This window comes from Betta splendens, chromosome 19, assembly GCF_900634795.4.
Source record: "Betta splendens chromosome 19, fBetSpl5.4, whole genome shotgun sequence".
Lineage (NCBI taxonomy): Eukaryota > Metazoa > Chordata > Actinopteri > Anabantiformes > Osphronemidae > Betta > Betta splendens.
In genome coordinates this window covers 2,722,035-2,749,298 of record NC_040898.2, presented here as the reverse complement: position 1 = coordinate 2,749,298, position 27,264 = coordinate 2,722,035, and the positions used below count along the sequence as shown (strand labels likewise).

Below are 27,264 nucleotides of genomic sequence, written 5' to 3'. Positions count from 1 at the left end.
TTAGCCACCACCTGTAATCCATAAGCAATCACCTCTGTACTTAAGCACCAGCTCTTGCCCTGCCCAGTTGCCAGATTGTCTGCGTTGTTACTAGACAGCCTTCCAGCATTACCTTGCTACCTAGAACCGTGTATGACCCTGATTACCCTGACCTTGTCTCCTGCCTTGCCTTCGATCCTGCACCACCGTACGTCTGCCTCTTGACCACCGACTGCCTGATCCTTACCTGTACTGTAACTGTCTCCACTGTGTATTGAGCCTTGCCTGCCTGACCACGAGAACGATTAAACTCTTTCATCCACTAAGCTACGTAGAGCGCCGTGACAGCTATACCCTCATACTTATACTTTAGTCGCTATCGACCTCAAAGCGCAGAGAGATCCTGAATTTCCTACATAGACTCTAATGATAATTTATGGCAGACGTCTGGTAAAAAAAAGATGAAGGAGATACATTTTGAAATCGTGCCTGTGGCCACAATCTTTTGTCCTTAAACATAAACTTCACACCAGTTGCTCATTAAAGCCTTGAGATTCAAAAAGGGAAGTTACTTTTCTTTTTTTTTACTATAATGGTTTCGCTGGAATAAGCCTATTTATCAAGGGTGAGGTCTGCTTTTACAGAGCAGCGTGAGCCTGATTTTCCCGCCTTTCGTCTCCATGGCAAAGGTGCAGCTGCAAATTTGACTGACAGGTCAAACTCCTGATGCTCAGTGCTCACAGCAGTTCCATGCTTATTACTGATTAGTCAACTAGACTATTGGATTGTGTAGTAATTAAGCACACACCTCCTTTAAATTATTTAAAAAAAAGCACCAGGCCAAACAATTAGCTTTAATAGCAATATTTATGCTGTTGGAGTAATTATGACTATTTAAAGATAGATTAACAGTTTAGTAATTACCCAAACGTGTTTCCCTTACTTCCTTTCAAAACAGGAGTACCAATGCATTTTATTAGCTTTAACTGCACTTTTTTGCCTTTGAATAGTTAATTATGACTATTTAAAGACTAATAGACAGTTATATTAGTACCCCCACACATTTCCTCTTAATCCTTTCAAAATAAAAGCATCAATGCAATTTACTTGATTTAAGTTTCTGGTTCTGACTAAATAATTACCAATCGTTAATGAGACTATTTTACAGTTCAGTGAATAACCACACATACTTATTATGGTGCTTTTATTCTAAAAGTGCTTAATCTAAATCTTTTGCCTTAATAGGGCCATTTTTGCTTTTGAATGATAAATTATGAGCATTTAACGACGTAAGTTAGTTCTATATTAATCACTCACACACAACCTCTAAATACTTTCAAAATTAAAGCACCAATGTAATTTATTACCTTAAATGTAAAGATATTTTTTCCCTGACTGGTTAAATATGACTACCTATTAAACTATTACACAGTTAAGCAATTAACTACAAATACTTGCTCAAATCCTTTCAGTATGAAAAAGCTGACTAGCTTTTTCATGATTGTCAACAATGCATCTTGGTCAACTTTTTAATCTTTGACATCTTTTTACCTCAAACAACTTTTTAAACTTGTCATCTTTTTAATCTTTGTCAACGTTTTGTCGTTGTCATCGTTTTGTTGTAGTCAACTTTGTGACATCAGCAGCTTAATCAGTGCTTTTCATCGTTGCGGCAGCAGATCAGCTCTCCCATTTCTCGAGGAATTACTTACTATACTTGCTATACTTACTATTACTTGCTATATTTCTCTCAGAGCGATGCAGAGTAACTTACCTTATAGTTCCTTATGCACCCAGCAGAACACTTTGTTCTCAGAGCGCTGGGCTACTGTGGTTCCTATTGTCTTTAAATGTAGAATGGGAGGCAGAGCATTTAGCTACCAAGCTACTGTCCTGCGGAACCAGCTCCCTGTTCAGGTTTGAGAAGCTGACACACTCTCCACCTTTCAGATCAGGCTTAAAACCTTCCTTTTTGATAAAGCTTATAGTTAGAGATGGTTCAGGTCACTGGCTATGATTGTTAGTCATAGGAACCATCTGTTAGTTAAGCTGCAATAGACATAGACTGCTGGGGGACTTATTTTATACATTGAGCTCCTTTGTTTCCTTCTATCTCTTCTATCCAATAACCTCCCATCATTGTTCCATGTTTAACTAACCTTGTCTCTTTCTCTCCAGTTGTGCTTCTCTTTCTCTCTCTCTCAGTGCATGCTGGGAGTAAGTGTGAGCATGGTGAGCATTTTTTGAGTGGGGGGGTCTGGTGTGGTTCAAAGTGATGTTTTTGTGTTTTTTGTGGTAGTCTTTTTCGGCCGTGCTGATTTTTCGGCCGTGCTGATTTTTCGATGCTGACTGAGGCATGGCATCAGATTTGGTGCCAGCTTTCAGTGCAGCGTTGAGGAGGTTTCGTTGGCTGTGGGGGAAGTTGTGGGCCACAGTGGTGTAAAGTCAGCTGCCCGCATGAACAACGCTGTGGTGCTCTTCCTGGACCAGGCTGCAAAAGTAAATCAGGTGATCCAGACTAGGATCACTATTAATGGTCTGCATGTCCCGGTGATGCCACAAAGATTGTTTTGTCTAACGTCCCTCCCTTTGTGCTTCCTGTTTGCAAGAACAACTCCGCTTTTCCTGGAGGTCGAGCACATCGTAGAACAGAGGCTTCTTGTGGCCAAAGCTCGATTTGACCATTGTTTTTATTAATGTACAGTGGCAGCGGTTCAAAGTGACTAGGGTTTTTACTGCAGTACCGACGCGTCGCCACGGTGCAGGGAGTGCGTCGCTGACTAAAGATTTTTAATCCTGCAGCCAGCTGAAAAAAAATCAGGACGCTAGTCGCGTTTTTAACCACCAAGTGGCGGCAGCGTTGATTAGAAGCCTCCAAAGCACTACAGCGTAACTGAGGTCTGACTTTTCATTTCTACCTGTAACACACATATATTACACCAGACCTATTTTACTATTAGGTATCTGTTGTGTGCTAAAACATGGGGAGTATGAAGGGCAACAACTTGTTGATGGCTTAGCTTTTTTCTGTTCACTGCGAAGTTATAATTGTTCTGTGTGGTTTAAAACAGGCAGCGCCACAGCAGCAATACATTCTTGTTTTTATTCTCCTCAGCTTTTTCGTGTCTTTAAATAGAAGGTGTCTCTTAAAAATATGTACACACCCAGCGCTCTAACATCTGATACAACATATTGGCTTCACATAATACCATGATTATGCGTCGCGGTTTAATTAATATAATTTGAATGTGCAAGTAAAGACGTAGAGCGCAGTCCATCTGCGACTACAGCCGCTTGATAAGGTTTTAAACTTCCACAACTTGTTAATGAAGGTTTTCCAATTGTCGTAGATTTTACGTAAATAAGCATAATAATCATAGGAATTTGTTTTACAGCAGTTGTCGATCGTAATTTTGACAGGACGCCAGAAATCAGCAGATCTACAGCGACGCATTACAGCAACATGTTTGTTCCTACGCGTCTACTCTGTGTCTGCAGAACTGCAGTTTGACTTGTTTTGACTGTGCGTGTCATTGTAACTGAGTGGCTGAGATCACTTATTCGACCGTGTACGTTTCAAGCACTTAAAGGTGTCGGCCTTTACGGCAATCAGCTCTCATTTGCAGCGCTGTACCGCCTGGTTTTTAGCGCTTTGGAGCTGTGTTATGTCTTTTTGGCCTTTAGGTAGCAATCAGCCCTCACACTGGCCTTTAAGACGCTGTCCTATACTCATGTTATGTAGGCCCATGTAGAGGTACGTATCAACGCCTCCGTGGTGTAGTGGTTTGTGTATAGTTTACCAGCCTTGATGTGTCAATTTTTTGACCCGGGTTTGAATCTCGGTGGAAGCAGAAGTTGTAATTACTGAACATTTTTATATTTTGGCATACAAGATAATAACAAATGATTAGTAGGGCTGGCTGCCTGTATTATTTAGCAGAGCTACAGCCATGTTCCCAAGAGATTCACCAGCCGCTTTCGGCAGTGAGTCATACGCGGACGTTGTTCTGCCCGCTTTCATGTAGACACAGAACTCTTCACAGTTTTTTCAAACGTAGATTTTGTTAATTTCGTTATTCATATACAACATGTAAATGCAAATGCTAAAAATTACAGAAAAGATGACAGTACACCCATCAAGTTTTAACATATGTGCAATAAAAAATATAAACCGAAAACGCTTGAAAGCATTTCACAACCATCCACGTCCCAGAGCGGGGACAATGGGGGGTTGGGGAAACACGCATCAACATGCAGGACAAAGATCTGCATTTCTCTGCCTGCTACAGCCTCGGTTGCGTTGGGCTGTTAGTCTCCCTTTTCCCTTTACCATATAAAATGTGTTCCTATGAAGTTGATCAGCCGTCAGAATCAGAATCGTTTTTATTCCCCAGGTTTGAACAGGGCAAACATTAGTTTTATTTGCAAAACAAATCCCATACGGTTTGCACTATAACGTCACCAAAACTTACGAAAAAACGACAGTACACCCATCTAGTTTTAACAAATGTGCAATAAAAAAAATATAAACAGAAAACGCTTGATGGCGTTATTTCTGTTTATTTCGCTATTTTCCCTTTTCCCACTGTCTGCTTCAGACGGTGATGCCACTTCCCCGATTCTCTTGTTGCCTGCATTTGACAAGCATACATTTCTGGTTAAGCTCTATCTGAACACATCATCTGTCATTCGGGCTTTTACGTGTCACTCAGAGTCAGAGCAGCTATAGGTCATAGGAAATTTTAAGAGTTTGGTTAAACTTAAAAGCTGCTATAACAAGAAAACAACTTAGTTTTTCGTTCTCTGATTTTCTTCTCAAAACGAAAAATATGTTCTAAATCCAACTCCGTGCTTTGTGTCGAAAAGACAACAACACTTGAATTCCATTTGTCGCTCATATCAAGAGAGGACGAATTGAAACGAAAATCCAGTTTGTTTTGTATTTTTTCCTCATGATCAACAAACCAAAGGCGGGTACAGATATACACATAAAATACATTTATAATACAAATTGATGAATAAAAATAGAATTCTATTTTATGTTAATATACTTATATTATTCTATTGGATTGGCTGCAGGAGGGACTGTGTCTCTCGGCTGGTCTGGAAACTGTGTAAAAACATCAGCAGCTTCAGCAATTGACAACAAACACTAGCGCGCACCAGCAAGCAAAGATGCATAATAATCTAGAATATTTAAAAATGAACTACTCTACATTTAATGATACAATACCATGACATAGTTTTTTGTGCTTAATGTGCAGACACAGATAGAAATGAACAGTCGGAAGTCACATCTTTGCGGCCACCTGGTGGTTAAGACGAGACTAGCACCCTGATTTTTTCAGCTTGCTGCAGGATTAAAAATCCTTAGTCAGGGACGCACTCGTTGCGCGCTGGTGACGCGCACGTACTGCAGTAAAAAAGGTGGTCGCTTTGAAGTGCTATGACTGTACAAAACCCTGTACAAAAGTGCAGGGCGCACTGGTAAGGTGAGAACATCACGGGGATGGATGCCCCCACCAGCTTCTTCTTCGGGCCGGAGAAGAATTAGATAACAGAAGCTGATCCATGGTCTCTTGTCTGACACAGCAGGAGCTGGAAGAGAACGCAGTCAGATAAGATGGCGAGCTGTGGACTTTTACTCCTCCCTCTAGAGCAGTGAGATTGAGGAGAACAACGAGCTGTTTGAGGGGTTCTGTGATGAACTGCCTCAGGTCTCTGAAGAGGCCAATTCGCTACTTGAAAGACCCCTTGAGATGCAGGAGCTGGATACTGTTCAGCAGAGTGTGCAGGGATGGAGGGCTCCTGGCATAGACGAACTGACGGTTGAGTTCTACAGAGCATTTTGGGACATTTTGGGAGTCGACAGCATGATGAAAGGTTCTGTGCCACTGTCCTGCCGCAGGGCGGTCATCACCCTCCTGCCCAAGAAAGGAAACCTACAAGGTTAAGGACTGGCACCTGGTGTCGCTTCAGTGCACGTATTACAAAAATCTGTCCGAAGATCTGGTCAAGCAGCTCCCCAATCCTAGTGTTTCTAATCAGTGCCCGTTTTGTGGGTTGCAGTGCCTGATTTGTGTCATGTTTTTATTGAATGTAGGGGACTTACCGTTTTTTTCGCTGTTTTATCTCATGTTTTAGTTTGTTTGAGGTGTTTTTTGGTGCTCCTGTTTTAATTTTCTCCATTGGATATAGCAGAGCTTCACACAAGAATTGTCGGCTGGTTAATTTTTTGTAGGGAGAGGCAAAGATGGTGATCTATTTGAGTTTAGGGACAGTGATTCATGCTGGATCCTTACATGAAGCATTATAAACAAAGTATTTTTCTAAAACTCGCTCGCTCGCTAAAAAATGTGGTTTCCATTAAAGTCTACTGGTTCTCAAGAGGACGTGTCTGGCACTACAGCAAAACATACTAATGCAATCCAACCAATGCTGTTTTTAATCTTTGACATATGCAAGATTCTAATCACAACCAAAAGCCCATCTTCCTCCTAGTTTAAGGAAGAAAATCTGTGTTTTTGTGTTTTGTGTGAAAGTAATTAAATTTATTAATTTATTAATTCTTGTTGCATATAGAACCTGTGCGCCCCCAAAAAACAATACTATAATATAGTCAGTGGTTTAAGGTAGAGACTACTTATTAGTTGCTTAACAAAGCATCAGGACTTTGTAATAGGCCCTACTTGTCTCAGAATGTTAAAGCCATAATGTCAATAAATAGATGTATAAAAGTTGAAATGCCTCAGCTGCACAAAATCCAACAACTCATTGTTCAATGGAAGTCAGTTTGTCTTCTCCTTTATCTCCACCTGTTTTAGTGACACTCAAGCGACGGATGGCCGCCCTTAACTTCGCGTACACCTTTATGTCAGACCAGGCTTTTTTTTATTTCTGCAACTGTTTGTGTGTGGAGCTGTCAGTGTTGTAGGGTCCCACTTAGATGCTGACATACACTACTGATAAAATGTAAGCATTACAGGTTACATGTTAAAACCAGGTATAATCAAGTAGGAAAAATGTGAAAAATAAAAATGATTATGCACACTGAAAGATGTCTTAAGTTACGCACCTTTATATATCTGAAATGAACTACAGCCACTACAGACTGTTCTTGACATGCTCTTGACATGCTCTTGACATGCAAAAGTATAGGTACATGGGGACACATTTCTGATGCTACTTTTTAATACTCTGCTTGTTGATTTAGCAACAAGAGAAAACAATGGAGATAAAGGATGTCAAGTTAGTTCCACTAGACTAAGCCATGCACACACACTCATACTATATAAATCCTTTGAAAATTCCTCCGCAATCCTACACAGCTATGACCATCTGGCAGTGAACAAAGGGTTCAAGATTAAAGTGTGTGTGTGTGTGTGTGTGTGTGTGTGTGTGTGTGTGTGTGTGTGTGTGTGTGTGTGTGTGTGTGTGTGTGTGTGTTTGTGTGTGTGTGTGTGTGATGCAGTTCAACAGAAGATTAACCTGAAATCTGTCAAGACACTACTTGGCTGCTACCCAACTGTCGGGATGCTGATTAGCCCGGTAAGCTGATTAGCTAATGGGCTAACTAAAACACCATGCTGCTACACCCTGTTACACCACTTTACAACAGTGGAACTAGATACACATACAGGTACAAAGTAACAAAATATCAATAAGTTATTCAAGTGTGATTCATGAAATATCAGATCTCTCTCATCCAAATCTTTGTTATTAAATTACTCGATAAATGACATACAGTATGTCACAAAAGTGAGCACACCCCTCACATCTCTGCAAACATTTCGTTATATCTTTTCATAGGACAATACTACATCAACTTCCGGATTTCCCTATAACTTCCTTCAACTAAATTCAGATAAAACCAAGGTTATTATAGTTGGACCTAAAAATCTTACGAGACATAACTGAATCGGATAGTTACAGTGTCTGACATATTAGCTCCAGGTTCTACTGTGAGGAACCTTGGTGTCATCTTTGACCAAGAGCTCTCTTTGCCTTGAGATAAATAAAACTCAATTTAAAACTTAATTTAATGGAAACAAAATGTGATAAAAGGTAGGTAATTATAATGAATAGGCTAAGGTTTGCCAAAAAAAAAGGTTATGAGTATACCTGGAATAAAGTTTTTTTATAATTATCATTAACAAGAAATCACCACCATTATGGTCTGTGAATTTCTTCACCTGAACTATGATGGAGAAACTGTACTGAAAAACAAAAGACAACGTATTTATATGTCTTTGATGAATTTCTAGTCTGGAATAAAGTCCAATGAACCTCTAATAAAGAGTGTGTGAGGTGAGATAACTTTCTAAGTCAAGCTACCACATATATCACAGTTGTACTTTAAGATGAATGCTAAAGCCAGAAGCAGTGGTATGTGAGGAGATTTCAAAGGGCTCCACCTCCATCAAACACATCACTTCAGATAATTCAGCCGTTTCGACCCTAGGGTTTATAGGGTCGAAAATAGTGGTTGTCCAGACCACAACACAAAGCACCCTGTACTATTATAATCTCGGCAGTGACTGACTTTCAAACCTTTAAACCAGGGGTGTCAAAGTGATGCTGACAACGACTGCTGCACTGCTGGTTTTCCACCTCTCCCTGCCCCAGCTCCTACTAATTACTTTAACCAGGTGTGTTTAGTCAATGACAAGCTGGAAAAGGCAACTGACACACCTGATCAAGGTAATCAATAGAGAGAGCTGGGAAACCAGCAGGGACCGGAGCTCTACACGTGCTTTAAACCAAACAGGTTTTAAGAAGGATTGTTATGTCAGGGCAGTTCAAATAGCTCTATTTTATACTGGAATATTTCATAGTCACAAAGCACAGAACAAAAACAACAGTAAGTGCCTTACTCACTGGTTTGGTTGCACTTGACTTTGGAGAGAAGCTTGTGAGCCAGCAGAAGATCTCCAGTCTTCACTGCCACCAACAGATCCTGTTCTTTTCCCATAACCACAGTCTGAACTAGACACAAACTGTCTCACAATTGTCAGCTGAGGTTCCTTATTTCAGGTGGGCCGATCCAGCAAACATTTATTAAACAAATATCTCATTAACATAGACCCTGGCATTATTTTGAGCAAAAAAAGCCTGGTCAAGGAGGCCCTGTGGCCCTGCAGTTGAAGTTGAGGTCCATTATTTCTGATGATGATGAGGATGATGTTGGTGACTGAGAAAGTTATGTACATGTATAGTTGAGGCGGTTCCCATAGTGTTTTCTGTCAGGCTGAAGGCAGTGTGAGCAATCTAACCTGCCATTATACTGAAAACAAACAGAGAAATGAATGTAATCATTAAAAAAATACTTCAAACAATAGTCCCTCTGTAGCACTTAACTCATACTAGTGTCAGCCCTTGTCTGTAAAAGACGGGATACAGGATCCTGTGCAATATTTATATAATTGCCATAATCATTCTCATGACCCTGTACAATACTGACTCTGCTCATCTGTATAGTCTTGTACTGTGCCAACATACTTAACTTTACTTTTTTAAATTTGTATTGTAATTGTTGTTAGACGCAATATAAAGGTTTTTTCATTCTTATTCCCATATTGTTTCAGTAGCACCAGAAACTTTCCACTATCAAAAGTTAACTTCGATTTTACCTTTTTTTTATTTACTCCTTGATCACAAAGTTTTGACTGTTAAATTTAGGTATAGGTCTCTTTCACACCAGACTTTATTACACTAAGATGTTAGTTGTCAGATAAAATGAAGTTAGGTACTCAGAGTAGCAGCGTACAAACATGATATGAATTCAAAGCTTCAGCAAAGTACTCTGTATAACTTGAAATATATATAAAAGGACGTCAATCATCCAGTAGCTTGAGATGGATGGCTGAGTGAGCAACTGTGCGGTCAGGCAGTAAACAACTTCACAGCCCTTAATTAACGCTAGCCATAACGTAAACAAGAAGTCTAAACGGGCAAAGAACCGTCAGTGACTGGTGGTGACTGTTCATCTGTAACATTAACTAAACAAACACACTACGATGTGGCTTGATTACGGCTGCTCAAGAAATACACTGGTTCACTATCACTGTAATAAACGAACAGTATGACGTTATGTTGGATTAAAGTTATGACCAGTGTGTATATCATTTATACTGTCTGCTTGTAGCTCGATTAAAAGCAGGAACGTTGACCTGTCGCAGCGCAGAAACTGGGTCATCGGATATAATTGTAGAAACACTTACATGTGAGCCAGTCAGGCTGCTGTTTGAGGCTGAAGACAGACGGCTTTGACTTCATCGTCGCAGGTTAAAGGCTCGAGTAAAAAAGGCTATCAACAAATCAAAGCGAATCCATAACAGATGTCTTTTACTCCAGTTGCACACCTCAGGTGGAAACAGACAAGCATGTGTGGCGCTGACCACTGTTCCCTGCGCTCGTTCACAATTGCACACTGCTAACACGGTCACCGTAGACAGAATATGGCAAGCCGAAAAGAGTCAAGTCTGGTTGTGACGAAAGAGTCAAGTCTGGTTGTGCAAACTATTTTTGAATTTTTGATTGGGTTAAATTACCTTTGCATTTTTGGCTTTTACTCTTTTGTTATTACTATAATATTCAATTTGATTAATTTTTTTATAGATTTCTTTTTAGAAATAATGTTATTGTAAAAATATTTCCTTTGCTCTACTCTAGTTAAAGAAGCGCTTGAATTTGAAATTTTAATCTAAAGTTTAATAATTTTTATTTTAATAGGTGCCTCCTCACCTGTATAAAGATACAATCAGGATAAAGTTAACTCACATTTTTCTTCTCTTTTCTTACGTGATTAATTGAGAATCACTTAATTCTAGGGACTGCTGACCAACCTCAGTAACCAAAACACTGATACGATGGAGCTAACCAGTGAGTTGAAAAACCCTAATACAAGCATGTCCACTGACCCTAGCATAGATATCCGGGTCGCCACTGAAGAAGCATTGAATGAGCTGACCCAAGATTTTATTCCTGGATACATGACAGAAATTCAGGGATCTACTATGAAGGAACGTGACACTCTGTTAACAGACTTCACGGCTGACGCCTTAACCCAGTCCCTGAAAGAAAAGGATAAGATAAAAATGCTGGGACAAAAGGCCATGATAATGGCCACCCAATTAAAACAAACACACCAACTACTAGAGAGAGGCAATAACAAATTAGATACAACAACAACAATAGAAACAACAAAACACCCAACTACAAGAAAAAAATAAACTTCTTAAACACGTCCTGGAAATGTCAAAACAGGATCAAGCAGAATCAGCAGCCAGATCCATTGAGTTGACCGCTGATTTTCAAACAGAAAAGGAGGATTTAGAATTTGCAAATCATGATTAAAACAATCACTCCAGCAATGTGAGCACGAGCTCACTACTTCTCAACAACAGCTTGATGAAGCATGAGTAGATCAAAACAAAACAAACTTTGCTCTCCCAAACTACAGATGAGAATGATGACCTAAAATCCAAAAACAAAACTTTTGAGAGAGATCTAGAGAAGGAACAACAAGTAAACCAACGCTTACGCCAGCTATTGATTGTGAAATCAAACACCTCCAAGAACATCATGAGAGAGAATTAGCCAAGGTTAAAAGAGATCTTGATTATTCTTTTGAAATATATTCTTTTATCAGCAAACAAGAAGGGAAGCAATCCATCCCAAGGAGGAGGAGTCGCCACCTGCCGTGCTCCATTCATACCTCTCACCTGAACCAGTGAGTGCACAATACACGCACAGAAGCTTATCACCAGTGGCTGCAAACACATTGCCTTCTTCCCCTCCAGGTCAAAACACATCACAACGGCCTTCTATGAGGGATTTGGACAAAATAGCACGCAACATCACACGCTTTGAACCCAGTCCTGCTGGTTAAAGAACATCAGCTTTTACCTGCAAAGGTATCCAGAGTACATAACCCATGATAAGTTATATCTTATCAAATTAACCTCGAGTTGGGATGTTAGCAACCTCTACCTCTTACACTAGAAGGAGCGCATAACGGTGAATCAAAGAACACTGAGAAAACCTCTAAATCCCATCAAACCCAAGACAGCTGTAAGCCATCGGGGTTTCATAAGACAAAGTCACAGCAAGACTTTTCCGGACCCTATGGGTCTGACACAAGACCCAATTACATAAGGCATGAAGGTAAACATCCTTTCTCTACTTCTTTTCAAACTCAACATCGCAATGACTTTAGAGGAGATAAATAGGACATGACCACACTCACACAACAACTACCCTAGAGGTTCCTTTCAATGGAAACTTTTTAACCAAAATAGCAGAAGCAATTGCTGTGATAACAATAATCTACGTGAGCCCACCTTTAACACCCTAGGCCTTGATAAACAGGACTTGGACCTCTGACTGGGGGGACTGTTTGCCCCTAGTTCCCATGGGGCGGACAGGATTGACCCACGGTGGCCCACTCTGACCTCGTGTGCTGTCTCTGTGGCTGCTGCAGCTCTGCCTGAAGGGCTCTGTGTGGTCGGCTTGGGTCACAACCACTGCCCTCCTAGAAATGAAAGTGTGTGGGCTCCCTGGCTGCTAGGATTCTGTCCTCTGCTCATTGGATGGGCGTAGTGGCCAAGCTCCTCCCATCAACCTGGCTTTCACAAGTGTCATTGTTAATGCACCAACGTCTGCCTCATCCTTTGGGTGAACAATGTTAAGCTACAGCTTTACTAACCTCGTAGTGGGACACGCAAGACCTGAGCAGATAAACATTTATATATCTGCTTCTATTCGAAACTCAACTGTAAGTATTACTGATACTTATCACTACCAATATCAATAATGTGTGAATTTGGAAATTGTGGTGTTGTACAGATGGAGCGGTTCATTTTCGCTGATTTCAGTCGACTGTCAGTGCCCTTTCTGATGCTGATCACACACTTATCACACCCTCATGAGCCGACTGTCAGCAGCCCCCGTCCTTGGTCTGTCTGGGGAAGGTGTTAACAATTTTAATAAGGCCACCCCCATTCCAGGGCAATTCCAGGGTAAAACCAAAAGGTGGAGCTTTAGTATCTGACCTGTAGAGTTAGGGTCAAACACCAAGTATAGGCACAGTTCTGAGAACAAGACATAGATCTGATAATGACAGTTCTACGCTGTTTGCTAGGGCAGTCAACTAACAGTCAACTAAAAAGTTGAGAAAAGTTGAAAGTTGACTTCATGTCAGAGTTGAATGTTGTACTTACTTTTTATAATCATAGATAAGCATCGGCAGCTCACGCTGCCACAGCTGCCAAACTACCTTCTGGAGGTTCATCAGTTACTGGGGGTATTAGGTTGAATTGGACTTTACTAATGTACCTAATGAAATTCTTAAATTCTCATTCTATATATTCGGCCATATTCACTTTGATGTATTGTGTGTCAGTCTGCCTGGTTCAGGAGCTGTTTTAAATTAGAAAATGAGCATTTGAATCTTCTAATAAAGCTTAGATGAACATCTAGTTAGACTGGTTTCACACCACCCCCTTCTCCCCAAAGCATCAGAGTCCTGCAGTGCTGTTACCTGATGTGATGTAACCAGATAAGTTTGCGAACAACTTAACAGAACATTCTTCAGAGATCCATCACTTTAAAGAGCCTTGTGGTTAAAGCACACAACTTCCCACCCACAGTTTTTTTAACAAAACGTTTTTGTTAGTTGGGTACATTATTTTAGGGTAGAAATGTTTGTCAAGGAGCTTCTGCATTATATGTCCTTCATGGGGAACGTGGTCTTCACACCTTCTCACAGTCCTTTGTTCAAATGATGAGCCAGTTCTTTAAAGGTGTGAAGTGAAGCCTATTGTAAATAGGCTTCAGACTGAAGGTTCCTGTACTTTTGGTAATGTTTCTACTTTAGGAAAAGTCTGAGTTAACTTGAAAATTATTGAGCCGTCACAATCAGCCGATTGTGGTAACATTTGACAGTAAAATCTCTCAACTCTGGTAACACATATGTATTCAGATGTCCATTTATTACTGGATATGGTGAAGGATTATGCTGATTTCCTGCTGTACAACCAGGCCCAGTGTCTGTCCATTCTTGAGGTACTGATGTGCTTTGCCTTGTCTGATTCTTCTCGTCTTGTCAACAGAAAGTGGGGTGCGCGGATCTCTGTATTTTGTGTCACTTGAATTTTTGTGGTAATAAAAATACACCAGAGGCAAGTTTACACCAGGTCCACTGTATGGACAGATACTAAATTTCTTCATACAGCATTATGGTAACAAAGCCTTGATTTGAGCAGAACCTTTAAAGTTATGGATCCATGAAGAATTTTCTTGTTAAGCAGTTTACAAATATATCTGGTTTTCATGGCTCAGGTGAAGTTGTTTGGAAGTTGAGTCATTCTTTCAGTCTGGTGTCCTTCTTGGGGGAGGGTTCATCACACCGACTCACTTTTGTGTCTTTTGTTTATGTAATGAGACAGTTATTTGCAAGTGTGAAGTAAAGCCAAACTGGAGGATAATATGGAACTTTCCTCAGACTGAGGAAGCTTTTGGTTTTTGTCTGTTGTCATTTATTCTTGGCTGGTTGAAAAAAAAACAGTAATGCCAGTAATTTTAGTGCTAATCATTACAATACAGTAATACATACAATACAGTATAATTGGAACACATAAAATATCCATGTGGATCTTAACTGAATGTTTGACTTAAGGGCATTGTATTCAAAACTGCTGTAATTTTCTACTTACTTTGGCATAAATAATTTTAAGTTAATTACTTTACATTTTAGGCACTCATGAGGTTTTTGTACTCATTATTTTTATATTTTTATTTATATATATTTATATATATATTCTACTATACTATACTAATTATATTTTATATTATTAAAGGCAGCTCTATATATATATACATATATATATATATATATATATATATATATATATATATATATATATATATATATATATATATATATATATAATATATATATATATACATACATATATATATAAATATACATATACATATGTTATATATATATATATATATATATATATATATTATATATATATATATATATATATATATATATATATATATATATATATATATATATAAACTCCCTTCTCACCCCACGCGGGTGGTCTCTCATCCACTTTCCAAGCTCAGGTCCTCTACCAGAGGCCAGGAAGCTTGAGGGTTCTGCGCAGTATCCTTGCTGTTCCTAGGACTGCACTTTTCTGGACTGAGATGTCGGATGTTATTCCAGGGATCTGTTGTAGCCATTCCTCCAATTTGGGGGTCACAGCCCCCAGTGCTCCGATCACCACAGGCACCACTGTGGCCTTCACCTTCCAAGCCTTCTCCAGTTCTTCTCTGAGCCCTTGGTATTTCTCTAGTTTCTCATGTTCCTTTTTTCCTGATGTTGCCATCGCTTGGTATTGCCACATCCACCACTACGGCTTTCCTCTGTTCTTTGTCCACCACCACAATGTCTGGTTGGTTCGCCATTACCATTCTGTCTGTCTGTATCTGGAAGTCCCACAGGATCTTGGCTCGCTCGTTCTCTACCCCCTTGGGAGGTGTTTCCCACTTTGACCTTGGGGTTTCCAGTCCATACTCTGCGCAGATGTTCCTGTATACTATGCCAGCCACTTGGTTATGGCGTTCCATGTATGCTTTCCCTGCCAGCATCTTACACCCTGCAGTTATGTGCTGGACCGTCTCAGGGGCCTCTTTGCACAGTGTACACCTTGGGTCTTGTCTGGTGTGGTAGATCTGGGCCTCTATGGCTCTGGTGCTCAGGGCCTGCTCCTGTGAAGCCAGGATGAGTGCCTCTGTGCTGTCCTTCAGCCCAGCCCTTTCAAGCCATTGGTAGGATTTGTTGAGATCAGCCACTTCAGTTGTGTTCCGGTTGTACATCCCGTGTAAGGGCTTGTCCTCCCATGATGGTCCCTCTTCCAGCATCTCATCCTCTGTTCTCCACTGCCTGAGACATTCAGTCAGCACGTCATCTGTCGGGGCCTTATCCTTGATGTACTTATGGATCTTGGATGTTTTATCCTGGAGAGTGGCTCTCACGCTCACTAGTCCTCGGCCTCCTTCCTAACGGCTAGCGTACAGTCTCAGGGTGCTGGATTTGGGGTGGAACCCTCCATGCATGGTGAGGAGCTTTCGTGTCTTAATATCTGTGGTCTGTATCTCTTCCTTTGGCCACCTTATTATTACTGCAGGGTATCTGATCACTGGCAGGGCGTAGCTGTTTATTGCCTGGGATTTGTTCTTGCCATTGAGCTGGCTTCTTAGGACTTGCCTTACTCGTTGGAGGTATTTGGCTGTTGCCGCATTCCTTGTTGCCTGTTCAAGGTTGCCGTTTGCCTGTGGTATTCCAAGGTACTTGTAACTGTCCTCAATATCTGCTATTGTTCCTTCTGGGAGTGAGACCCCTTCTGTGTGGATTACCTTGCCTCTCTTTGTCACCATCCTCCCACATTTCTCGAGCCCGAATGACATCCCGATATCCGAGCTGTAGATCCTGGTGGTGTGGATCAGTGAGTCGATGTCTCGCTCATTCTTGGCGTACAGCTTGATGTCATCCATGTAGAGGAGGTGACTTATGGTGGCCTCGTTCCGGAGTCGGTATCCATAGCCAGTCTTGTTTATTATTTGGCTGAGGGGGTTCAGACCTATGCAGAACAGCAGTGGGGACAGTGCATCTCCTTGGTATATGCCACATTTGATGGATACTCTGGCAAGTGGCTTCCCATTGGCTTCAAGGGTGGTTTTCCACAACCTCATCGAGTTTGCAATGAAGGCCCTTAGAGTTCTATTGATGTTGTACAGCTCCAAGCATTCAGTGATCCATGTGTGTGGCATTGAGTCATAGGCTTTCTTGTAGTCGATCCAGGCTGTGCACAGATTGGTGTGTCGCATTCTGCAGTCTTGGGCGACTGTTCTGTCTACCAGGAGTTGGTGTTTGGCTCCTCTGGTATCCTTACTAATGCCCTTCTGTGCTTCGCTCATGTATTGACCCATGTGCCCACTTATCTTAGCTGCGATGATGCCTGACATGAGCTTCCATGTTGTGGAGAGGCAGGTTATTGGCCGGTAGTTGGATGGGACTGCACCCTTTGAGGGATCCTTCATTATCAGGATCGTTCGCCCTTCGGTTAGCCATTCAGGGTGAGTCCCATTCCTTAGCAGCTGGTTCATTTGTGCTGCCAGGCGCTCGTGGATTGCAGTGAGCTTCTTTAGCCAGTAGGCGTGGATCATGTCAGGGCCGGGTGCTGTCCAGTTTTTCATACCTGAGACTCTTTGTTGGATGTCTGCCACTCTGATAGTCACTGGGTTCTGTTCAGGGAGGTTGCTGTGGTCTTCCCTCAGATCCACCAGCCACTGTGCATCGCTGTTGTGTGACGCCTCCCTTTCCCATATACCTTTCCAGTACTGTTCAGTTTCCAGCCTTGGTGGGTCTGCTCCGCTGTTATTACCCTGCCATTGAGAGTACACTTTTCGCAGGTTGTGTTGCGAACAGCCGGTTTATTCGTCTGGCTTCGTTATCTCTGGTGTATCTCTTTAGGCGGCTGGCCAAGGCTTGTAGCCTTTGCTTGGCAGTTTCGAGTGCTTCAGGTATGGGCATCTGGCTGTACCTCTTGGGCATCGGTCTTTTCATTGCACCTCTCTGGGCCTCTGTCATTTGGCTCACTTTCCTCTGAGCTGCCTTGATTTTTGCCTCCAACCTTCGTTTCCATGGTGGGTATTGTTTCTCATGGCTCCCATGGTTGCTCTTATAGCCAAGCACCTCTAGGATCACTGATGCTGAAGCGTATATACTCAAGCGTATATACTTATACTAGCTCATTGGTTTCTGTGATTGTTGTGGTAGGGATCACTCTCAATGCTGCATTCACATCTTCCATGAGACTTTCTGATGGTACTTCACTTAGCCGTTGTAGTGGGGTTCGGGGTGGCCTGTTTAATCTCGCCATGATCTTATCTTTCAGGTCAGTTGCTGCCTCGCTCAGCGTATCTGTGCTCATTTGGGCTTCGTACCCAATTTCCGGTCTCTCATCATTATGAGGTAGGCAGTAGCTTAAAGGGTCTTGCCCAAGGACCCACACTGGATGCTTATTTGCCCTAACGGGGATTCGAAGGGCGAATAAGCATCCAGTGTGGGTCCTTGGGCAAGATATATATATATATATATATATATATATATATATATATATATATATATATATATACACACACACTCTATTCTCACCCTCCGCGGGTGGTCTCATCCACTTTCCAAGCTCGGGTCCTCTACCAGAGGCCAGGGAGCTTGAGGGTTCTGCGCAGTATCCTTGCTGTTCCTAGGACTGCACTTTTCTGGACTGAGATTTCGGATGTTTTTCCAGGGATCTGTCGTAGCCACTCCTCCAGTTTGGGGGTCACAGCCCCTAGTGCTCCGATCACCACAGGCACCACTGTGGCCTTCACCTTCCAAGCCTTCTCCAGTTCTTCTCTGAGCCCTTGGTATTTCTCTAATTTCTCATGTTCCTTTTTCCTGATGTTGCCAGGAAAAAGGAACATGAGAATATATATATATATGGCAAACCTCACTTTTTCCAGGGGATTCCCTGTCCAAGGGTCCTCAAAGGCATGAAGCTTGAAAGTCATCAGGTTGAGGATGTACAGATGGAGCGGTTCATTTTCGCTGATTTCAGTCGACTGTCAGTCACCTTTCTGACGCTGATCACACACTTATCACACCCTCATCAGCCGACTGTCAGGAGCCCCCCCTCCTTGGTCTGTCTGGGGAAGGTGTTAAAAATGTTAATGAGGCCACCCCCATTTTAGCACCAAAGACGCAATTCTTTTGGGTAAAACCAAAAGGTGGAGCTTTAGTATCTGACCCGTAGAGTTAGAGTCAAACAGCAAGTATAGGCACAGTTCTGAGAACAGGACATAGATCTGATAATGTCAGTTCTACACTGTTTGCTAGGGCATACAGACAAACAGACAGACAGACAATAGTCTGACTAAACAGTGAACTAAAAAGTTGAGAAAACTTGAAAAGTTGAATTTCAGAATTGAATGTTGTACTAACTTTTTTTAATCATAGATAAGCATCGGCAGCTCACGCTACCACAACTGCCAAACTACCTTCTGAAGGTTTATCAGTTACTGGCTGTATTAGGTTGAGTTGGACTTCACAAATGAAATTATTAAATTCTCATTCTATATATTATTCTTATTCACTTGAATGTAGTGTGTGTCAGTCTGCCTGCTTCAGGAGCTGTTTTAAATTAAAAAAAGAACATTTCAATGTTCTAATCAAGCTTAGATGACATAACAATAGAGAGCCTCTTTTCAGCCAGAACGACCATCCACAGCACCAGTTAGACTGGTTTCACACCACCCCCTTCTCCCCAAAGCACCAGAGTCCTGCAGTGCTGTTACCTGATGTAACCAGACACATTTGTGAACTACTTCATCCATCCATCACTTATAAGAGCCTAGTGGTTAAAGCACACAACTTCTCACCCACAGTTTTTAATTAAACTGTTTTTGTTAGTTGGTGGTTTAAAATGAGAAACTTTTATATCCTGAAGCCATAGACTTAACACTTTCTTTTTAACAAGTTTTATTTACAGATTTTATAAACGTCCCGTTCATTTGACCTTTTTCTAAACCAAGTTGTCTGAAAGTTGGGTCACTAAATTCTTTTAGAGCAGAAATGTTTCTCAAGGAGCTTCTACATCATATGTCCTTCATGGGGGACATGGTCTTCACACCTTCTCACAGTCCTTTGTTCAACTGATGAGCCAGTTCTTTACAGGTGTGAAGTGAAGCCAATTGTAAATAGAGGATAGTGCCCAACTTTACTCAGACTGAAGGTTCCTGCACTTTTGGTAATGTTTCTGCTTTAAGAAAAGCTAACTTGAAAATTATTGAGCAGTCACAATCAGCCGATTGCAGTGACATTTGGCAGTAAAAGGTGACTGAAATGACACGGAACTGAAAGAATATCAGCTGGCATAACTCGTAACACATATGTATGCAGATCTCTGTATTTTGTGTCACTTGAATTTGTGTGGTAAACGAAAGACACCAGAGGCAGTTTTACACCAGGAGTCTCTAGCTGGGAGCTTCTGTGCCTTAACCACTAGGCTGTTGGTCCTCTGAGGGAGACCTACTGTATGGACAGTAACTAAATTCCTTCATACAGCATTATGTTAACAGAGCCTTGATTTGAGTGGAACCTTTAAAGTTATGGATCCATGAAGAATTTTCTTTTTTAGCAGTTTACAAATATATCTGGTTTTCATGGCTCAGGTGAAGTTGTGTGGAAGTTGAGTCATGTCAACTCTTTCAGTCTGGTGTGCTTCTTGGGGGAGGGTTCATCACACCTACTCACTTTTGTGTCTTTTGTTCACATAACGAGCCAGTTCTTTGCAAGTGTGAAGTGAAGCCAAACTGGAGGATAATATGGAACTTCCCTCAGACTGAGGAAGCTTTTGGTCTTTGTCAGTTGTCAAAAAATGCCAGTAAATTTAGAGCTAAACATTACAATACAGTAATACATACAATACAGTATAATTAAAACAAATAAAATATCCATGTGGATGTTGACTGAATGTTTGACTAAAGGGCATTGTATTCATAACAGCTGCAATTTTCTACTTCTTGCTTAGACATAAATAACTTTAAGTTCAGTTATAAACTACTTTACATTTAAGACGCTCATTTCTGTTTTCTTTCTCTCTCTCTCTCTCTCTCTCTCTCTCTCTCTCTCTCTCTCTCTCTCTCTCTCTATATATATATATATATATATATATATATATATATATATATATATATATATATATATATATATATATATATATATGCTTTATATATATATATATAGTACACAAACCTCAAGCACTTCCAATCTGCCTGTGGGCCTGGATTACACATCACTGCTCCACCTGGTGCATGAATGTGCAATTGCAGGTCATTTCTTAAAAAAGGTTTAGGGGGCGTTAACAAGGCAGCCACGTATTAAGTATATCACAGTGGGGGGACTGGTGTAGGGGGGCTTGGTGGAATGATACCTAAGTCATGCTAATGTCATGACAAGATCAGTGTGAAATCCTGCAGCAACGAGGCAACGAAAATTTGCCGCTCCATCTGTAGCTCTTGCACTTTGGGCAGACATATCTGCCATCAGCACAGCACCTATATGAATCTCTCTTGCAAACCAATCAAAGTATCCAGTTTGTAGCCGAAGACAGTCGTTTACCCATGAATCCTTCTCCACAGGTCGTAAAATCAGCTACAGGAGTCTGTGCACTCAAAGTACAATGGAACAGGCGTGACCTGACACTTTTTTCTGGTCATACCTAATTTTCCACACTCTATCTATGTTGGTAGCGACCTGCTTGTCCACATGGATGTCCAGGTTGATACCGTCAACAACATCCTTTGGTTGCTCACCAAACACCTCTGCAACCACTGAGGACCCAGGTAGTCTGAAATCAGGACAAACAATTCCAGAAGCATGTCAAGTAGCTACGGCACAGCCAGTAGTGATACCAGCTTAAACCAACTACAATTCAATATGCATTACCATGCAACCTGGGAAAAACTTAAATCATTCCCAAGCATTCTTCCAACCATCTAACTTGTTCTTTGCCCTAGGAGCCTAGATGCCACTCATTTGCGGGAAGTACAAAACAAGAGCTATGACTCTGTTGCTGCAAAACAATGGGACAGAAGATGTCCTGATCCCTAAACCCACCCCTTTGAGTTGGCTCAACAGCACCAGCTTTCATGATTTTGAACTGAAAATCCCCCGAAATAGGATCGATGCCTGTTTATCTACTTCCAGATCCAGAGCAGCCAGTCATGTACCAGTTATGTGAAACCAAACAGAAATTGGCGGCTAACCATTGACTACCACTAGCTTAACAAGTCCCTCTATCCAGATGGCCTATGACTCAGCTGGAGCAAGAGCTCCCCAGAGTGAAAAATGCTAAGTGCTACTTTTCCACCTTTGATGTTGCTTCAGGGTTCTGGACCATACCAGTAACACCTTGACTCTCACCTAAAAGAACTTGACCATGTGCTCAGTCAACTAACTACTGTAAGTGCAAAGGTCTTTCTTTCCAAATGTCAGTGGTGTAGGACCAAAGTAAACTATGTAGGCCTCCTCATGGGCCCCACCCCAAGTTAGTTGTCTGCAGGGAGTTTCTCACGTCAAAGCACCTGAAAACGTCTCACAACTTCGCAGCTTCCTAGGTGTATGGAATTACTCCCGTCAGTTCATAGAGGACTATGCTGACCTAGCTAAACCTCTAACAGAGCTCCTTAAAAAGGACACCCCCTTTGTCTGGGGCGCGAAACAGGAAAGAGCGATGCAAGCTCTGAATACTCGCCTCTGTGCAGCTCCGTGCCTAGCCTATCCTGACAGCACTAAAGAATTCCACCTGCAAGTGGGTTTTTTAACACATTGCCTGAGTGCTGGTCTCTACCAATCACATGACCAAGACAAACAAGTGGTAGCCAATGCTAGCAAAACTCTTGCAACTCTAGAACTTAAATATTTAGACTGTGAAAAAGCCCCTTTAGCCACAGTGTGGGCTGTAAAACACTTTTCCAACTATTCTGGGTGGACAGAAGATAATCATTGAAACAAACCACCAACCTGTCTCTTTCCTCAACAGCCAGCGGATTAGAGAAGGCGTTGCGACAAATGCCTGTGTGGCTGCTTGGTTAATGTCAGAGAGTTTTAACGTGGAGGTTGTTGCGAGTCAGCTTCCGGGCCGCCAGAGGGCACTCTGGTTTACGTGGCATTAAGGCCCTCTTGGCTGGTTCTTTGTTTTTTCATTTCCTGTCGTGTCATGTCCTGTTATTAGGTTAATTAGAGTCACCTGTTTTAGTAAGTATTTAAGTTTCTGGTTTGGGTACAGTCTTTGTTGGTTGGTTATTCCTATCCCTATCCCTTGTCTATAGGTGTTACATGGAGGTTGTTGTTAGATGTTGTTTCTGTCTTGTGGTCCAGTCCTGTCCCTGATCAAGGTTTGTCTAGTCTTTGTGTTTTGTGCATTGCATGTTACATGTCGTCGTGTCATCGTGCTCTCTGTCTGTTTGTGTGTTAGTTCGGAGTATGTTAGGTTTTGTTGCTAGCTTGTTCTGTGTTCTTAGTAGGGTCATTTAGTTTCCTGTTCAGCAGTGATCTTTTGTTACTCAGTGAGTTGTATGTGTTAGTTTGCATTCATATTTCTGCCCTAGCCTGCATACGCAGTGACCTTAGTTTGTATTGTCCTTTCTGTATGTTTTAATTATAAAACCATTTATTGTCAGTCCTGTCTGTGGGTCGTTGCATTTGGGTCTTCCCTCCCAGTATGGTTAGTAGGCCTTTGTAGCGTGTTCCCCACTCATAGTGAGTGTGTTTTAGAAAATAGTTCCAGTCCAGTTTGACCCTTGCGTGTAACAGAACGAACCAACCACTTAGACCCAGCCGACCCATTTCCTTTTGTTTTCCCCGGTTAGTGTAGTGTAGCGCTACTGTAGGGGTAGTCTGTGTTAGCACTATAGCTTGTCTTGTTTGTTGAGCCTGTGTGGTTGTGATCACTGGGTGCCTGTCTGTCATGGACTCAGTCACTGCACCATTGTTTATGTTCATTTCCGGTTTTACGTTATTGTCACTTCCTGCCTCAGCCATTATTAGTTACTGCCAGCTTTACTTCCTGCTCCAGACCACACACCTGTTCCCCATCTAACCATCAATTGCCACTACTTAAGCACCACCTCTCACACCAACCGGTTGCCAGATTGTCTATGTGCATTAGTCAGCAATCCAGCGTTTATCCTCATGATCTTGAACCTGTGTATGACCTTGCTTCTCCTGACCCTGATTCTTGTCTCGTCTATGATCCTGCATTGCCGTAAGTTGACCCTAGCCTGCCTTGTGACCACCGCTTGCCTAAACCCTCTTTGTACTGTACCTGCCTGCTCGGTGTATTGACCTTCGTTTGCCTGACCACGAATTAAGTAAACTGCGTTACCACTCAAGTCTTGTCTTCGCTGTGCATGTGGGTCCGCTACCTCGGAAGCCGTGACACTGTCTTGTTTTTGCGCTTGTGCAACTTGTATTTGTTGTTGAAATACAGCGGGGCAGTCCCGCTGCGCAATATCTGGTTCTGGTCTCGCCCCCCCCCGGCGTGGAACGTCAACGCCGCAACCAAACTTCCCAGTACCCGCACCACGGTGCCATAAGGTGGTGGCGCCGGTCAGTGCGATCCAGCGCGACAGCACGTGAGCTGTTGCCTTCACCTCTTCGTGTTGGGCCCCAGTTCCGGCTCCACGTCTAGTTTCGTCTCCGGTTCCGGCTCCACGTCTGGTTTCGTCTGCGGTTCTGGCTCCACATCTGGTTCCGGCTCCACATCTGGCTTCGTCTTTGGCTCCGGTTCCGGCTCCACGTCTGGCCTCCAAGGAGGGCGCTTCTCTGAGGGTGGGGCTGCTTCTTGTTTCCCCGATGGCAGCACCACGTGAGGTTCCTGTCGCCAAGCCACGTTTGACCTTTGAGGTTCCTGGTGGTCCGGTGGAGGCCACGATTGTTCCTGGTGGTCCAGTGGAGGCCACGATTGTTACTGGTGGTCCAGTGGAGGCCACGATTGTTCCTGGTGGTCCAATGGAGGCCACGATTGTTCCTGGTGGTCCAGTGGAGGCCACGATTGTTCCTGGTGGTCCAGTGGAGGCCACGTTTTGTTGCGGTGGTCCAAGGAGGACGCCGCTGGTTCCCGTTTGTCGTTGCGGTGGTCCAAGGAGGACGCCGCTGGTTCCCGTTCGTCGTCACGGTGGTCCACGAGGGGCCTTAGGGCTCATGGGGGCTATGCCACCGGACTGGTTGCCTTGCCGCCATAATCACCCGCTGCTACGCTGGCTCTGCCTCTACCGTCGACGCCCACGCAGAGAGCTGGGCCCGTGTTCAGGGACACCAGGAGTGCCAGTTGACTTCAGGCGGCTGCTGGGTTGGACCCTGCCTCGTTGGCACCCACCATGAGACTGGTGGAGAACTCGTTATTCGTGGACTACCTCAGTTTGTTTTGGACTTCTTTTACTATTGGGAGTTACGTTAGTGGGGTTGTGTTTTGATCTAAAGAGGGTATGTGATGTTATGGGTTATTTTTGTTTTGGAGTGTTTACGGTTTGGTTGGTTCATGTCTGGTGCTGGTTCTTTTTGTGTTCTTGTCTTGTTCTGTGTTTTAGTTTTGTTTGACCCTCCTCCTCGCCTCCCTCCACCCGCCCGGGCTCAATGGGGCGTGGTCCTGGCCGTCTGGAAGCCGGCCTTGTGGGTGGGGCTCTGTTGCGAGTCAGCTTCCGGGCCGCCAGAGGGCACTCTGGTTCACGTGGCATTAAGGCCCTCTTGGCTGGTTCTTTGTTTTTTCATTTCCTGTCGTGTCATGACCTGTTATTAAGTTAATTAGAGTCACCTGTCTTAGTAAGTATTTGTGGTCTTGTGGTCCAGTCCTGTCCCTGATCAAGGTTTGTCTAGTCTTTGTGTTGTCCTTGTGTTTTGTGCATTGTATGTTACATGTCGTTGTGTCTTCGTGCTCTCTGTCCAGGTTTGTGTGTTAGTTCGGAGTATGTTAGGTTTTGTTGCTAGCTTGTTCTGTGTTCTTAGTAGGGTCATTTAGTTTCCTGTTCAGCAGTGATCTTTTGTTACTCAGTGAGTTGTATGTGTTAGTTTGCATTCATATTTCTGCCCTAGCCTGCATACACAGTGACCTTAGTTTGTATTGTCCTTTCTGTATGTTTTAATTATTAAACCATCCATCATCATCAACCATCATCCTCGGCAGTGGCTCCAACCTCTGCCACCACGACACAGGATTTCACTGACAAAGATCTGCTATCTCTCCAATCCTTGGATCCAACCATCCAGGCTGTCATTCTCTTCCTGTCTGATCCTTTATCTCATCCAATCTCAGATACGGACCTTGATTCTATCCCTGACTTGAAACCTCTTTACCTACCTGTACGCGAACACCTGCACGCTGTCAAAGGCCTGCTCATGTATGTCTCCAAGGCCCTCACTTCACCTCTGCTTGTGGTGCCTTGTAGCCACAGGGGGGTGATGATAACGTAGGCCCATTACATTCCATGTGCTGGACACAGAGTAGCCAAAGCTACATGTAGTATAGTCCAACAGGTGGCATACACAGGAAAGACGTAGCAAACTACATCCAAGGCTGCTTAGTTTGCTGCCAGTTCCAGCCAGCAAACCCAAATTCACAGAGCCCCTCTACAACGAAGAGGCATCTCTTTTTCCTGGTCAGATCTTCAAATTGACTGGGTTGGACCCCTTACCAGATCTACCAGAGGTAACAAATACTTCCTCACAGTGACATGTGCATTCACCAAGTGGGTTGAGTGCTTAATAGCCCCTAATGATACGGCACAGTTTGGTACTCACAGTTTGGCTTGCCAAGCTCTGTCAACTCAGACAGAGGAACACACTTCACAGCAGAAGTAACACAACAGCTCTGGCAGACATTAGGCGTTAAAGCCAATCTCCACATCGGTTACCACCCTCGAGCCTCAGGCCAGGTGGAACAAGCCAATCGGACTGTTGTTGAAATCCTCAAGAAATATGTGGCGACCAATCACAAAGACTGGGATGTCAAACTGCCACTGGTCTTGATGGCCATCAGAGCCACACCTCAATCAACGGTCTCCACCCTTTGAGATGATGACAGGCAGACAAATGACTCTGCCCATACACTTGCTCTACCAGCCAGGAGAGGCTGGCCTTGTAACCGCATACACTACACATCAGTACAAACACCTCAAAACATCATTGCTTTTGCCCCAAAACACTTGGAGAAAAGTGTAGAAGGCCGCAAAACCCATTATGATCAAAAAGCTTCCCACCTAGAGTTTTAAGTGGGGGACAAGGTGTGGTACTACATCTTTACCCAGCCAACACAGAAAAAGAATAAAAGTACAGGGAAACTCAGTCGTAAGTTCCTGCCCCACTGGTCAGGTCCATACCTGATCAGAGACAAACACCTGTGACCTACCAAATAAAAATCACCAAAGGTCAGGTGGAACCTACATTCAAATGGGTTTGTCGTGTATTTTCGTTGCTTCAACCACGACAGAGATTTCACACAGACTCAACTTTAAAGTTTAGGAGGGGGGGGTGCAACCAGCTGCTGAAACCAAGCAAATATGTTAAGTAAACAATTGGTGCAAAATAAATAAGCAGGGGTGTACCTTAGGCTAACACATTCATAACTGAACAACTGTTGTACTGTGGTTTACCTTGGAGATTAATACTAA

General features: G+C 42.7%; 2 protein-coding genes across 3 annotated transcripts in view; one reads left to right on the top strand and one right to left on the bottom strand.

Annotated features, from left to right (window-relative positions):
• Window positions 1–10,588, bottom strand: part of LOC114846115 (caskin-2-like) — a 73,753-nt gene extending 63,165 nt beyond the window's left edge. The window contains exon 1 of the mRNA XM_029134897.3: window positions 10,200–10,588. Within this exon, the coding sequence (XP_028990730.3) occupies window positions 10,200–10,254 (55 nt within the window). The 5' untranslated portion in view covers window positions 10,255–10,588. The remainder of the gene's footprint in view (window positions 1–10,199) is intronic.
• The window catches only part of LOC129603358 (uncharacterized), a 395,454-nt gene that overhangs the window by 130,961 nt on the left and 237,229 nt on the right, over window positions 1–27,264 (top strand). The gene's annotated exons all lie outside the window — the stretch shown is intronic.